Consider the following 15,889-nt stretch of genomic DNA (forward strand, 5'->3'; position numbering starts at 1 on the left):
TTACACACTTCCTTCAGTTTGAACAACTCACACACTGGTAGAAAACAATATAAACCATTTTGAACTTTAATTTCCTGAGATGTTGACTAGGAGGAAATGAAATATTAATGCGATGGAGAAGTGACTTTAATGTTTCGCCATTTATTGTTTTAATGAGCAGTACTCTGCAGCAGTAAAGCAATTTGCACAGGACCATAAAGGATAGGGTTGCTCAACTCTGATGAAAAGTAACTAATAATCTAGGCTCCATTTCACACTGATAAGGTCATCATGGGCTTTATTCAGGTACAGAAAAGTGTGTATTCAGATGCCGGATGTGTGTTTGAATAGTGGGTCCTGGAACTGAAACCCCACAGCCTCTCTGCCTGCCATGTCTGTAGGAACATGGTGCTCCTCTACAGACACTGCTTTGGGGGTTTTTTATGTGTGATGTGGGGAGGAATCACTCAACTGTCTGCAGAAAGTTTTTAAGGAGCTCGTGGAAGTAGAAATGTAAATTTTACAGTTACTGCCACTGTATTTATATTCATAAAAGTGGCCTGGCCCTTCACTGAAAGATAATCTAGGGAGTGGCTCATTTCAGACTAATAAAGCCCAGCTGTCTTGTTTAGCTCAAATCTGAGTTGATGGTCAAAATGTCACTGACTGTAAGGAGGTTATGAGTTTCTTTATTTTCACATCCACCTAATGATCCCCTGTACCAAAGTGTGATGCAACTTAACACCACCTTCCAGGAACTCATTTACAGCAGGTCCAGTGTGAGTAATCTGACCTCCAGAGTCAAAAGGACAAAAGTGAATTGGAATGAGTGTGGGATATGATTCTTCCTGTTCTCAAGTAAGTGTACACACACATATTCAATCCCTCAAGGTTTACAACATTCCCAGAGGAATAAAAGCCCTGGAGATAAGGGTGGGGATAATTGGTCCTGTGAGGGTGATGTTCATCTCTGTTTCAGACCATGGCTTCCTTGGAGTGCTGGGATCCAGCATCTTTCCCATTCCTGTACTTATGTCCCTCTTGCTCTGTTTTTATGGAGCTAACTGTAGCTATCAGCTTGATGTGCAGCACTTTGTAAAGGGAAAGGTGGTTACTGGGCCGTAAATCAAACCTCCCCACCCCGAAGAGCAGGGCTCAGAGAAGGAGACATGGTTGGCAGCAGCCGTCATTTGCATGTGCAAACATCCCCGGGCCCCTCCTGGCAGCTCCTGTGTGCCAGTCACCAGCACAGGTATCGGGTCTGAGTCACACTGGGTGGAGGAGGGCTTCTCAACTGGTGGGCAAACACCATTCAAACACACCAACGTGCATAGGACTTCTTTCATTTCTGTGTGCTTGGGTACTTTTGTTGATAACAAAAAGAAAAAAAATGAAAAAAAAAAAAAAAAAAAAAAAAAAAAAAAAAAAAAAAAGCGCATGTGTAGTTACAACCAAAAGAAAAATAGGGAGTGTCCTGGTATCAGCATGTCAAAAAGGAGTCTTTGAAAAAAAAAAGATTGCCAAAAGTTGGTATAAATCGCTTTAATTAGAATTTTCAAATACAAAACTCACAAGCATTGGAACAAACAAATCTTTTAGAAGAGTTCTAAAAAGAAGCTACCAGGCAAATAATGACTTCGATGTTTTAGTTGTAACTTACTTAACTTATAATGATAATAGTAGTAATAATGTATTATTAACTTTATGTTGACTGTATGTAAGACTTTCCATCTTACACTCTCTTTGCTTCCCTTATGGAACTTGGACAATGTAAACAAACTTAGCCTTCCTCATTTCTGATCTATGTTACCCTCTGATACATAACCCTTCACAGAATGCATCTGCTCCGTGGATGCACACACTCCTTTGACACACTGAACTCAAGTATAACCTTTTTTGTGTGCAGGTTTTCATCACAGCTACAGAAGTACATCAGTTTTGAAAGTCCTCTCTTTAAAAAAGGTTCCCTGCCCTGCCCATGTAGTATCTTTTTAAAGCCTAAAAAGGGAAGTACAGTAGTGTGGGGTTGTTCTTCCCTGCTGTGCTCATAAATATGTCATAAGGGTGTGGGTTACATACCTTCAAGAAAAGCAGGTGCAAATAAATATATGTAGGAGGCCACAGCTACTGTCTGAAGCTTTTTGTTGCCCTGGGGACCAGCAGCCTGTGTGCCACAGGGAGCTATTGCTGGCACAGCCAGCTGCAACAGGGTGTGCATGGGGAAGGCACAGCTGGGGAGAAAAGCCACCAACCAACACGGATTTCTGTCCAAAATCACTGTTTTCCCAGTAGGAGGAATGTCAGCCTGGCTGGGCTGTTCTGTTCCCAGGATGCTCTAAGGCCACTGATGTCCCTCTGGTGGTTGAGTGGTGAGTGGTTTCCTCAGCCTCTTGCCTATCCCATTTCCCTGAGGACAGAAGAGACCTGAGTGCATTAGGGAGTGTAAAGCAGAGAGAGCTTTACCTGTGCATAGGTTCAGGGAAGTCCTTTCCAGCTGAGCTGCCTGCAGGGTGGTGCAGGTTGAGGAGTCACAAGCGCTCACTGTGCAGGCCCCTGAGCACAGAGGGTTATTGCTAGGGCATGGTGGGCTCCTTTCCTTGCAGGGATGAAGTGTGTGATGGCAGAGGTAGACCACCCTACAGGAACAGCCTGCATTTCCTGTGTGAACAACTTGCCTTTGGAAAGCACAGAGCCACAGCTCCATCTTGTGACTGAACAGTCCTAGCTTGAGAAAATCTGCCGTTTCCCCAAATCTGATAGAGGGTCTGGTTTCTCTGCAAGGTCTTTGCCCCTGCAAGCACCCAGACCTTGGTTTGCTTTGTGTGTCCACTTTTCACCCCAAGATAACCTCAGCAACCACAACCCCCTCTGAGCTTCCCCACATGATGCAAAGTCATGGGTGTACAGCTCAAATAAAAACTTTGCTCATCCTTTCTGAAGGCAAGCTTTTGAAGAAACTGCTTTAGGAGCTGTGCTTGCAGAAACAAGAGGGAGAGGGAAGGTTGCAGTGCCTGGGCTGGCAGAGCCCCAACCAGTGTGAGAAGCTCACTCCCTGCACGGTGTGGAGAAGAGTTCCATGCTCAAGCACAGTGACAGGCTGGATCAAGAGCAAAACCAGCCCCTGCCTGGTCTTGTCTACCTGGATAATTCTTTGGGATCTTTCATGTACCAGTTACTCAGTGAGACCTTATGTCTTTCCCAGCTCAGAGTTGTAATACTGCTGCAACCTTTTCATCCCTTACCAGAAGTAAATCCTGTGGTAGAAATACAAATTTCTAGGATTAGAATTCCCTACTAGCCAAATGCTTTACATTTATCCTGAGTGTGTGTGTTGACCACTTAAATGCAAGCAATAGCTTTGGCATTTTTGATAACATAAAAGCCATAGGAGAAGGCTGGAAGGCCGAGCAGGCTGCCGGGACCAAGGGGCTTTTCCATGAGCTCTGGCAGTGTTTCATCATCCAGCATCCGTAGCACATGGCCATTCAGCTCAATAGACCTGAAGAGGGACAGACAGATTGTTTGGGCAGCTGTGCTCTGTTTGCCATCAAGCACAAACTGCTCTGGGCCTGAGTGTAAACAATAACTCACCCCAAAGCCAAACTAAACTTCCCTTGAATGTGTGTGCACATGCACGCACACAGACATCTGCAGCACTCCCACTGCAAGGACCCTTTAGAATGGTAGCACAGGCACATTAAAAAGTACATTTTTTTCTTTTCCAGTGAGGTCAACAGCTAAACAGATTTTGAAAAGTACAAATTTCAATTACTTTTTCTCCTGAAAATATTAGTATTCTTTTATGCCCACAGAGCAGATCCTTTCCCTGTGGATGCATTAACAATGACAACAAAACGACTCCACCAACATACAAAGCCTGAACACATTGCTGTAAATCAGGAGCCAGCACTTGGGAAAGTGCTTGTGCAAAAAAACCAAAAAAACAAAACCCAGGACTTTAGCAGCTGGTCCAGAACACTGAAGCCTGCTAGAATAAACTTCCAGATTAACTTCAAATAAATGTCGTTATAACTTTGCAAGCTTTCAGCAGCCTGAGTTTAGGAGACCTGATTTAACACACGTCAGATCTTACCGAAAAAACCCCAGAGGACTGAATGGTAACCTCTTCTTTCCCCTTGTGAATTGAGGTTTTAAAGGCCATCTAAGGCTACTCACAGTCTTTTCCACAGGGTCTGGAGGAATTGCAACTTACCTGGAAAGAATATTCTCTTTGCCATGAGGCAGTAAGAGGTACTGATCCACGTGCTTGCTCGATAGGTAGTCCGGTAGCTCCAAATGTTGGGTAACGTTGTAGAGGTTTAAGGCAAACAGCGTCACATCCCCTTCTCTGTACTTTGGGCTGCAAGGCAAGAGAAGGTGATGGTGGGGATCAGAGTAATATGTGACCTTGCACTGTCCCAAATGGCATTTGTTAGCCCAGGGGTGGCTGCAGGCTCAGTTTCTGGGATATTTTGCCCTTTCTGGAGGCTTACTTGAGGCTGTTTGTGCAGTGGAGGTAGACACGGAGCTTCCTCTTGTCGGCTCCTGCCAGGCCGACCTGCAGCACCTTGGTACCCACCAGCTTCTTGTAAAGCAGTGAGAGCCAGTAGTCCTGGGAGGCACAAAAACACACGGAAACATTTGTGTATGTGCCAGCTGCTCTGCACAGTGCTTAATCTAACCTTCATTCTAAAGCTCAGTTCAAAGGGTTTTCCCCCATAGCTTCTTGCTTTACCAAGCTTTTCACCACATCTACTTAAATTCACACAAACACCATAGCTGAAAGGGAAGCCCTGCCTGTGAGCAGCTGTGTTTACAAGGTACCTTAGAGTCATTTTCCCCTTCATACAGGACTCTCACAGCTCTGTCAGGGAGAGATTGTTTGCGTTTTGGAAACACCGTTCTACAGGGTACAGAGAACCTGGGGGCTGAATGCAGGGGTGTGAGCTGCCCTTCCTGCTGGAGAACTTGTACCTAAAGCACAGGTGCAACACCAGGAAGAAGCTCCTAAACTTTAACCCCTTTCATTAACATTGTACTTTTGAACAGGTCTCAGGATTGGTTTCTGAACCTGAGTCACAAGGGCATCCTCTGACACCCCAGGATGATCCTCAAGAGCAGGACAATGTCCAGCGCAGACTCACTTTTTCCAGGTCTTTTCAGTCTTTCAAAGCACTTTTCCCAGCCCATCTGTTTGTCTTTGAGGTTTTCTCAGGGGGAGAACTGTTGTTTCTCTTCTGACTCACCACAAGCCCAGGAAATTACTTTTCCTATCAGCTCTCATGCTCAATCCCTCTGCAAGAAAGTGCAGCATTCTGACACTGCTGTGCTTCCTCATTTCTGTGCTAACTACCGCTGATGCACCTGGGTTTGGATTTCCCTGCCTCTGAAGCATTATTGGCTTGGTTAGTGTCTGTACTGCCTATAGGTGAGGAACAAGGCACACAGTTTCAATCCAAATTAAATCTAGTTTAAATGAGGGAATGAAAAGCCCAAAGCTGCAAGCCTGATGATGCAGCCTCTGGCATAGGAAGCAGATGAGCAAGTAGGATGGAAAATCCCTGTATGCTGGGTTTTCTTTCAGGCTGGCTCTATGACCACCCGTGAAAATCACAGTTTGGAAGCAGAAAAATTAGAGGAAAGCTAAAAAGCTAGATGCTGTCCTCTCACCCCAATTTAAGTGCTCCTAGTACAAAGAAATGTGCCATGTGTGCGAGAACAATGTATAGTTCATACAATGAAATTTCATCACAGCAAAATGTTACTTTCTAATAAATCAAACTATACTAAATATATATTTCAATTTAATTATCCTTCACCCACCACTGTAGGATGAATATGCTCACCACCTATAATGCTTGAGTCTTGACTTCATGTTGGCCTCGTTTTCACATGCAATATAATTGATTTTAATATCTCTTTTCACTTCTGTTTATAAACTACTCATCACTCAGCTGAGGAGTACTCAAATCAAAGCAGGCCATCCAGAAAAGCCTTGTGAGCTCCAGGAGCTCCTGCATACAAACCAGAGCATGGTGCCCCACAAATCAAATGCTCTGCTGAAGACTGGCTGCACCCCTGCAGCTGGAGTAAATATCTTGTGTGCACACATATATATGTAATAATACATTAACCCATAGTGGAGCATGAGATAACTTTAGGTGCAAGGATACCTGTGACCATCCAAACAAAAAAAGGTGTTGTTCAAATAGCTGACTTGTCCCTCCACACCCAGTGCTGCCCGTGCAGAGGTGCATTCAGGGGCTGTTGTTTACATACCGGCAAAGGCTCAAAGTCGGCGTCCACCAGGTGGTAGGTCCCTGCCCCAAAGAAAACCTGTCTCATCACCACATCAATCCCCTGCCTGGCTGAAAGCCCCAGTTTGTCCAGCCACCTGCAAAACGATGAGGCAAATGTCACACAGATGAAAGTGCTGAATCAGCTGTACCCTGCTGCCCCTCTTCAACCAGCTCGGGAAGCAGGAAAGCAAAAATTAGTGTGCGATGCTGACTTCCTTAAAAGCACACGACTAATTTCAAGTCTTGCACTGATTACATTAAAAAATCATTTCAGACCACCTCTTGAAGTTGGTGGGAACTTCAATAGTTGCTCTATTCCCGTGTTTGGGAATATTTGGTGGTGGAAACAAGGAGTGGCAGCAGATTCTCCTGAACTGACCAAGGGTCTGAAGGCTGAGAGAAGTCATCACACCAACAACAAGGTTGCCTGTTATTATCAGACTTTGACTTGCTGCACCACCAGGCCCTGATAAAAAGTCATCATGTCTTACAGGATGGAAAAAAACTGCCCACACTCCCCAGGAAGCCTGAGGAAGCCACATTCCTCCTGTGGGGTAGCCCCGTTCAGCTGGCAAGATATGGAATTTCCCCACACCTGGGACACAGTACTCACATAAAGCCAGCAACATAAGTGTTAGACAATCTGGGAGCTCCTCCTCCATAGGCAGAGCTCGTCTCTCCCAGCCACACCTTCTTGTCCGGCACAGTCTGACCAACAATCTGGCCAGTGTGGCATTAGGGAAGAAGAGAAAGAGACAACAGTTAATTTTTTCGCTATTGAAATAAGCAAAGTTTGTTGCTTTAGCCAAAGGCTCACTTAGGTTGTTTACATTTATAGGATAATGCCCTGTAATGGGATGTCACAGAAATTTGGATCAAAAGGACTAGAGGCAGAATAACATCTCCCCCTGAAAATAAACAAACTTGCTACCCATGTAAAACAGGGCAAACATCACTAAAATCCAGATCCCATAATTATTCTTGTGCTGAGTAGTGCTGTATTCTAAGTTATAATGTTCACAGGATCTCAAAATACAAAAAAAAATTCATCAGGGGGTAGGGATAACCATAAATTATATCCCTGAGGAATTACTGTATCAATAAATAAGAGTGTTGTAGGTGTGTGATACACCTGACACCATATTTGCTGCATGGCAAACTGCCGGAGCTCATTTATTGTTAGTGTCATTAATTATATATTTTTAATATGCAATGTCAGCAGAACTCAAGCTTTGAGTATTGCTGTTTATTGCTAGTAAGAAATGGTGCTTTATTTTGGATTCTCTGCTAACCCCCTGGAAACTGAGCATGGGGATGATTGAACAGGGCAAAGTACCTCCAGAACTTCGTATATGGCTGCGGCAAAGGTATCCAGCACTTCAGGGCTCAGGAAATCCCTCCTTGTTGCACTCCGTCCGTTAACATAGTAACTGAAAATGGGGGTAAAAAACATAGCCAAAATTAGGGAAAAATATCACCAAAACACCACTGAAAATATTCAGTTGATTAGTACATTTATCCACAGCATGATTTTTCTGTCCAGTGCTTTTTAATTTTTTGTTTCCCAAATATGTATGTCTGTCACTTGTATTTAAGGGTCTTTCAGATATAATTACTTCAATGGAGGCAGAAAAACACAGAAATTTCCACCAGCAGAAGTAATAGGTTTGTTTGCATCTACTCATTTAGAATAAGGAAAGTATCACCAAGAGCCAACTTCTGTAAATCTCTTGTTGAAGAGTCCTATGTGATTAGTTGCTTCACTCTGTGAAGTTATATATTAAAAATATTCTGATATTTTTGCACATTGCTGGAATATTTTGCCCACTTGGAGGGAGCTGGAATTACAGGGTATCCCTATGGCGTGAAGGTTGCCCCCCACCATGAGCCGAAGAGGTTTTGAGTCTGGTTTGTCCAAATAAATTGGGATCCCTGTGGTTTTTGCATTTCATCCTGCTATCACTCAGTCCTACCAAAAGCAGCTGAAGCCTTCCAGCCACAAGAGGAAGCTAAAACCTGATAATCCTAAATTAGAAGTAAAGAACAGCCCAGGAAGGGGAAAGGATATGTTTCATGCCTTTCTAGCAACTCAAAATACATAGATAATAGATGTATGTATGTATACATATATCTAAAAAAGAAGTATGTGCATCTTTTCCCTCTGTTGTCTGACTGCTGCGAGTCAATGTCCTGCTTTTGACTCTGGAAAGAAAATTGCCTTCATATGGAAATGACTTTCAAACATGTGGAGTTCATGGCCCTGGGGCCAGTTTACCCCACTGCCCCTATGAGCACTTTAAATCTACAAATCAGTCGCAGCACAGGAGCAAATGGCCAGGTGCCAGTGCTGTTTGCACTGCGTGTGCGCTCTGAGAGAGCACAGAGCCTGAAACGACTCAGAGAACAAACTCAAGGGAGCAGGAGGAGCTGCTGGCACTTCTCCATGGACAAAGGTCAGCCAGACCTGCAGGGCTTTTCCTTTATATCAACTAGACATAAACAGAGGAAACAAAATCATCATCTTACACATGTCCCATTCCCTGCTGCTGTGCTTATGTGAAAACCCCCCAATGCTGCTTTTGGGTGTCTACACCAAGCAGACACTTTGGAGGTTTCAGCATTTCTGTAACGTGCTCCCTCAATTCATCTACTATTGTGAACACAGAAATTTGTGGAGAGGCCCCTGAGAAACTCTTGAAAGGGGCATTTCATCCCCCTATTTTCTGCTGAAATCGATAATTCGTTCAAATTGACATTTTTTTTAAGAAAATGAGGCAGTAATCAGAGTGACAGTGGTATCCAAGTGCTACTTACTGGTGCCATGTGACAGAGTCGATCGCCTTCCCTCCTGATTTCAGGAAGCTGCAATCAGTGGGAATGGTGGAAAGCAGGGGATTAGCAGTACCAGTGATGGGTCATAGCTCTCACACCAGTGCAGCACCTTGCACAGCCCTCCCCTCTCCCCACAGCTGGCAGTACTGATGGTGAATGCTTGGGGGCCAGGCTACCCATGGCTTTTAAGCAGGCTTCAGGCAGCCTGGCTACCTCAGCAAGTTGCTGGGAGGATGAATTGGCCTTTGTGTAACACATGGGTGTTTCTCGGGCTTGTTAGCACAATCCTAGAGCCAGTGCTCAATGGAAAAACATGTGGACCACTGATGTACTGCCAGCAGCTGAGTTTCACCTGGCTGAGTATTCAGGCTTTGAACTCAAGCATGTGAGATTTTAGTTGTCATCAATCAAAGGAGAAAAAATTGTTCAACCCCTGCCTTGAAGCCTCTTCATAGCTGCTGCACTTAGGGGCAGGCAAGCCACAGTTCTCCACACCTGCCCCACCCCAGGGAGTGCTGCTGAAACCTCACAGCCCTACCTTCTCAGCAGTCTCTGCGTGTGCTTTCGGGGCTGCCCAACATCGGGGCCGTAGAGCTTGGCGTGCTGGTAGAGGGCATAGTTGTTCAGCAGTTGGCGTAAGTGAATAAAATCTTGCCCCAGCTGGAAGCCATCAATGCGGATGCCAGATTTCTTCCTGAAGCTGTTGGGCTCTGTGGAAAACACACGCACATCAACACCTCACTCTATTTCTGGGGCAAAAAATAGGGCAGCTGCATCCACATGGGAAGCATCAGTGTCCTAAGGCTTGGCCTGATCTGGCATGGTGTGGGTTAGATATTTGAAGATGAGCATGAAACCAAAAGCTTGGGGGATACAGCGTGCTGCTTTCCAGCACTCTGTCCCAGCCATAGGTGACATCCTGCACCTTGTGGGGCATCATTCACCTCATCTCAAAGCCCTGGTAGGAGCAGCCAAATCATCTCAATTTGCTCAATCATTGTGTCTTCTTGTAAAATCCTTCTGCAAATTAAGACCTTAATGTCTCTTAATAAAACCTCACCTTGCCTTTATATGCCATCATCCAAAACATCCTTAGTTACCAGCTCATACCCACTGGTGGTACTTTTCTAGGTGACGGCTGGCCTGGCCAACAAGCACTTACCATTCCCAAGCTCCCAGGACATGTTGTACCTCTGAGAGGCACAGTAGTCCAGCAGTGCCTGGGCATTCGAGCTGTCCCACTGCAAGCCACCTTTCCGCAGCAAGGCATTGAGTCCAAAGATCAGGTGAAACCCCGAGCAGTTTGCAAAGCTGTAGAGAATATCCAGTGTATTTTCTGCACAGAGGGGAAAGGAGGGATGTTTATCTCAAGGTTGGAGTGTGCTAGTTGAGCTCTGGCCAAGCAACAATCTTTACTGCCTGTATTTATTTAGCCTGAAGCTGGAGATATGCCGACCTCTCCCACCCAGACAGAAGAGGTCAGGCCTCACTACACAACACCTTGCAAGCTTTGAGAACCTCCCAACCCCTGCAGCTGAATACTATTAAATGTGAGGTGGCAAACAGTAGAAAAAGAGTTCTCTGAATATTTTTCTAAGTAGGTGTAATGTTTCTTTTTTGGTGGTTTCAGCTCTTAACAGCTAACAGCCTTTCTACAGTGGGGCAGAGAATTGCATCCCACTGTTTAAGTCTTACTTGTAATGGTGGTGTTTTTGTGCTTTTTCCGGTTCTGTTCGTCAAGAAGCAGCTTCTCCTGGCCGGGCCATTGAGCCAGCAGCACCTTCTCAACAGCAGCAAATGCAGGCCTCGAGTCACAGGTCTCTGTAGGGCAGAAGAGGGTTGATAAGAATTAACTCCTCACCTCTAGTGAGCCCTTGTTCCAGTGAGCTGACAAAGCATAGGCTGCCATGCTTGAGGAGCAGATAAGCCCACCTGGCATGTAGTGGTGTGGCAGGGGTCACGACCCACCCTGCTGGGGGCAGGAACAGGGAAATGCTTCCTGCACTGCCCATCTTGTGCAGGGCAAAGTGCTGCCTTCCCCACACGGCTCACTGGCAGGAGCCATAAGATTTTCCATCAAAGCTCATGGTTTTTCTTTACATGCAAACCAGGAACAAGCCGTAACCAGAGAGGAAGGCACGAGCCAGAGTCACAGGAAGTGGCTACTTCGGAAAGTGCTGTGAGGGGAAAAGTACCACTTGACTTCAAAATTGAGCATCACGGGTCATAAGGTAATGTAGGATTGCACAATTGTGCTATGTGCCACAGGAATAGACAGGATTTTTTGCATCTGAAACACCTCTTAAAAAGTTTATGCACTTTTACTAAGTTCAAAGAGAAAATACCAAGCTCAAGCAGTTGACAGGGGTCCAGCAGGTTTACACTTGCCCTGTCAAAGCAACAGGAGGAGAAGGCTGCACCACCAGCCCAGCTCTCTGGCTTTGGGAAAGAGATTGAGCACTCTATTCTCCTCAGATTATTTCTTCCATCTGTTCCTTAATTTTCATAATGAAGCCACAGCTTCTGAGCTGAACTTGACCACCTCCCAGGCAGTGGGGGAGCTCCCAAGATTGCTGCAGGGAGCAGAGGGCAGCAAAGGGAAAGTCTCAGAAGATGCCAGGAAGGATACAAGTTCCCCTACATCATTTCTCACTTTCTCACAGCTGGCACAGCTCTTCCCACAAATCATGCTGAAAGCCCACAGATCTCCTCTCCATGGATGAAAGTAGTACTGACCCTGTGGAGGGCCCCCAGTGCTGCTGCTGTGCCCTTGCAGCATCCTCAGCCTGGGTCAAAGACCCTCCAAAACCCAGGATGGTTTCAAGTCTAACACATTGATGGCCACTTTACCTTGCTGTGCTTGAAGTTCCCAGAGGGTTTTTTCTTCTGAGGTTGAATCCTTGTTGGGATCAAAGATAAGAAAATCTGTCTCAGTGCCACCAAACCTCAGGAAACCTGGGGACAGGGCTGTTGCCAGGGCACGCAGTTTGGAATTGCTGAGGAGGGAATGCCGAGAAACAGAAAACCACTATATTTATGCAGACTGTGTAAGGGGTAAACATGGCAAGCACTTTGAGGAACATGCTGCAGTAGGTGACCAGTAGCCTCAGAGAATTCCTGATGCCTTGCTGGGATCTGTATCCCAGCCCTCTGCACTGTACAAGAGGGACAGTGAAGGCCAAGTGAGCCAGGAGAGGGTCTAATGGGCAACAAAGGGAGAACATGCCTGAGGGAACGTGGTCACGGGCAGGAAGCCAAATCCTGGGGGCAAAGTAAGGCAAAACTTTAAAACAGTCTTGGTTTTTTTCTTCCTAAACGTCCTCCTCCCCAAGATTTTTTGGTTTTGTTATGCAACAACAACATAAATGTCTTTTGAGAAGCTGGGCGCAAAATTGACTTTACATCATCAGCTCCAACTTCCATCAACAACAGCCCAAGCAGTTGCCTTTGTACCCAAGGGAGAGAGATTAAGAGTCGCTACTGGGACAGGTGTTAACTTTATCAAAGCAGGTGTACAAAAAAACATAACTGTGGCTTTCTCACATCCCATGCAGGATGTGGAGCACCGACAGCCAGCCTTCTCTGGGGGAAACCGCAAGGCATTGGAGGGTGCGGGGCATGTAAGGCACTATCTGCTCCGTGGTGACAAACAACTGATTAGAGGCCACCAAGTACTTCCTGCTCCTTGTGGTGGCAGGACTGGCCTCAGGCTGAACATGGTGTGCAGTTGGGGCTGGATGTGGGAGACCTGAGCACTTTCCAAAAAAGCTGGTGACACCTTTCTCACCAACTAAGGAGGAAAATGTGCAAGTGGTGGGAAAGCAGGGCTGGAGGATCCACACGTTTTTTTGAACTCTTTCATGGATGGTGATCCTACCATTTGCTTCCCTGTGCAGCCTGTTCCAATGCAAGTCTACCCTCTCAGTGAATAGGTTTTTTTCTTAATATCCAATCTAAACCCCCCTAGTGCAACCTGAGGCCATTTCTTCTCGTCCAGCCACTTGTTAGCTGGAAGAGACCAACCCACATCTCACTACAACCTCCTTTCCGTTACTTGTGGAGAGAGATAAGGACACCCTGAAGCCTCCATTCTCGAGGGCAAACAAGCACAATTCCCTCCGTTTCCTTCTCCTTTTTTTTTCTGCTGGCAAAGCAGCTTCTCTCCCAGGCTTATCCCTGAGCTGACTTCTCCCTGCATCCACCCAGGCCAGCCACTCCTTCCCCGAGCACAAACGGGCCGGCGCGGCTCGCACCTGCGGAAGGTACCGCCTTCTGCCCTGGGAGGACGGAACTAGTGAACCCCGAAGCAGAGGGGATCCAGCAGCCTCTCCCCGACCCCAGTTCCAGGGGTGGGGGACTCCCCGTTCCCTCCAGCTCGCCCCGCAGGGCGTTTGCCGGGATGGGCCGCTCCCCCAAGACCCTTTCTCCTTTGCCCAATGGGGCGAGAGGCAGCTCACCTGAGCAAGGCGACATAGCGCGGGTCCCGGGCGAGGCTGGCATCCAGGGTGAGGGAGAGGAAAGCCGGGCTCACCTCCCCTCGGGGGCTGCCCCGGAGCCCCAACCGCAGCACCGCCGCCCGCTGCCCCTCGGCCAGCGCCGGCAGCAGCAGCAGGAGAGGCAGCAGCGGCAGCAGCGGCAGCAGCATCCTCCGCTCCCGACTCGCCGCGCCGCCGCCGCCGGCACCACCCCCGCGGAGGGCGGGCTCGGGGCTGCAGCGCTCCGCTCCCCGCCGGGAAGAACCGTGCTGGAGTGAGCAGGACCTTTCCCTCCCTCTGGAAGGGCTCCAACACCATCTTCGAGCCTCAAATCAGCGGCAAGACGCCCGAAACTCGGCGTTACCCAAACGCCTCAACCATTGCAAAATGAACCTGTGTTTCCAGCTGGTTCCTTTCCTGCTCGCACCTTCGCAGCCTTGTGCTCCGGTATCTCTCCCTGCCCGAGCGGCCCTGGGCATTTCCGTGTACAACCAGCGGGCTGGAAAATGGCTATAGGCTGGACGCTGCCGCTCCAGGGCCGGGATGTCAGCCTGGGACCCCGTCTGCTGCCTTCACTGCGAGAAACTGAGTCCCAGCAGCACACAGCCATGTCAGGCGGAAACCTGACTGTTGCAACAGTCCATACTGTAGGAACAAGAGTATGTTCTACTTGCAGAGGCATGAAACTTGGAATTGCTCTTACAAAAAAGATTCAGGCAGGCTCTGGGTCTGCCCCCCAGGTGCTCCCTGCAGAGTCCAGTCTGTACCAAAACTCCTTCTTTAGCAACAGCTGGCCTTTCTGGGGAGGTCTGTCAGGGAAGAGCCAGCTGCAGCCATGGAGCAGGTATGGCTTAGGGTCATGGAATGGCTTGGGTTGTTCCAAACCCTACACCATGGGCAGGAATGCCTCCTGCTAGACCGGGTTGCTCAAAAGCCCCATCCAGCCTGGCCTTGAACTCTTCCAGGAATGAGATGTCCACAGCTTCTCTGGGCAACCTGTGCCAGTGCCTCACCACCCTCACAGTAAAGAATTTCTTCCTAACATCGAGTTTAAACCCTCCTTCAGCTTAAGGCCATTCCTCTCTTCTCCTACCACTCCTTTTCCTTTTAAAAAGTCCTTCTCCATCTCTCTTGTCATCCCTTCAGGTACTGGAAGGTGCTCTAAGGTCACCCTGGAGCCTTTTCCTCTCCAGGCTGAACAACCCCAGCTCTCTCAGCCTCCCTTCAAAGGAGAATTGTTCCAGCCCTCTGGTCATCTTTGTGGCCTCCTAACAGGTCCACATTCTTCTTGTTTGGAGGGACCCAGGGCTTGATGCAGTACCACAGATGGAGTCTGGAGTAGAGGGAGACAGTCACCACCCTCATCCTACTGCCCACTCTCCCTTTGATGCAGCCCAGAATACAATTTGCTTCCTGGACTGCAAGAATGTTTCTAAGTTTCTATGCACACTACTGAAACATTTGCAGTGTTTTTAGACAACTACATTTAACACCACCATTACATTTCCCCCCTACACCAGTTCATCCTGAAGCATCCATGTTTCTTAGGAAGTTTGTTTTGAAAACAGCTGTCTGCTGGAACAGGCTACGAATCTGTTACTTTATTTGGGTGCAGTGCTTCCCGCACGTGCCGAAGTTGGGGCATTAATCTGTGGCTCAAGTGCTCGCCTGCCTAGCCCTTCCTGTTCCTGCTTGCTCGACATTTTTGTACTATGAAGTAACTCTCCACCGGAACTAGAAGAACTTGACCAAATTAACTCTGTTTTTGATAAGCACATCCATGGCCCTGCTGAAAAGGAAACATCAGTGACGCTTCTGACTGTCTCAGTATCTTAGTCAGGGTAATGTTTCCCATTTTGGGGGTGCAGCACCAATTATATGCCCACACCCCAGGAAGGGCTGGGGTGACTATCTGCCAGAGGAATAACTCATTTATCAGCAGATGACTGGAGCACCAAACAAATTACTCAGCCCCATGGGTAGACTAAGGGTATAAGAATGTAGTTCAGTGTGCGAAAAATCATTGCTGCAAACCTAGCTAAGGTTGTTACTACAGGTGCAGAAAAGGTCAGGAGCTGTCAGGCAAGATGCAGACTCCACTTTTTTTTTTTTTTTCTTTTGGAATTCCCTACTTCTGTCTTCATTTCCTCCAGATTCTTCTTTGAGAAGAGGCACTTCGGGTGACTTGTCACTGTGGTGTATTTCTCACAGCAAAGGCACAAGGTGTGTGTTTCAAATGGTCAAGGCTATGCTTTGGGATCCGTTGCTGTGTACAGATGTATGTATGTGAAGTCTGGCACATGT

General features: G+C 47.2%; 1 protein-coding gene across 1 annotated transcript; it reads right to left on the reverse strand.

Annotated features, from left to right (window-relative positions):
* Positions 1 to 1,880: 1,880 nt before the first annotated feature.
* On the reverse strand, positions 1,881 to 13,903 carry HPSE (heparanase). Its single transcript, XM_066186474.1, is given in 13 exon segments — positions 1,881 to 3,478; positions 4,193 to 4,339; positions 4,473 to 4,591; positions 6,259 to 6,373; positions 6,892 to 6,998; positions 7,615 to 7,708; positions 9,093 to 9,140; positions 9,649 to 9,820; positions 10,273 to 10,446; positions 10,806 to 10,931; positions 11,961 to 12,106; positions 13,568 to 13,836; positions 13,838 to 13,903. Coding segments are annotated over 13 exon segments (1,743 nt in total). The 3' UTR covers positions 1,881 to 3,318.
* Between the last annotated feature and the right edge of the window lie 1,986 nt (positions 13,904 to 15,889).

Source organism: Chamaea fasciata, unplaced genomic scaffold, assembly GCF_029207755.1.
Source record: "Chamaea fasciata isolate MVZ Bird 193981 ecotype frontalis unplaced genomic scaffold, bChaFas1.0.hap1 SCAF_6, whole genome shotgun sequence".
NCBI lineage: Eukaryota > Metazoa > Chordata > Aves > Passeriformes > Sylviidae > Chamaea > Chamaea fasciata.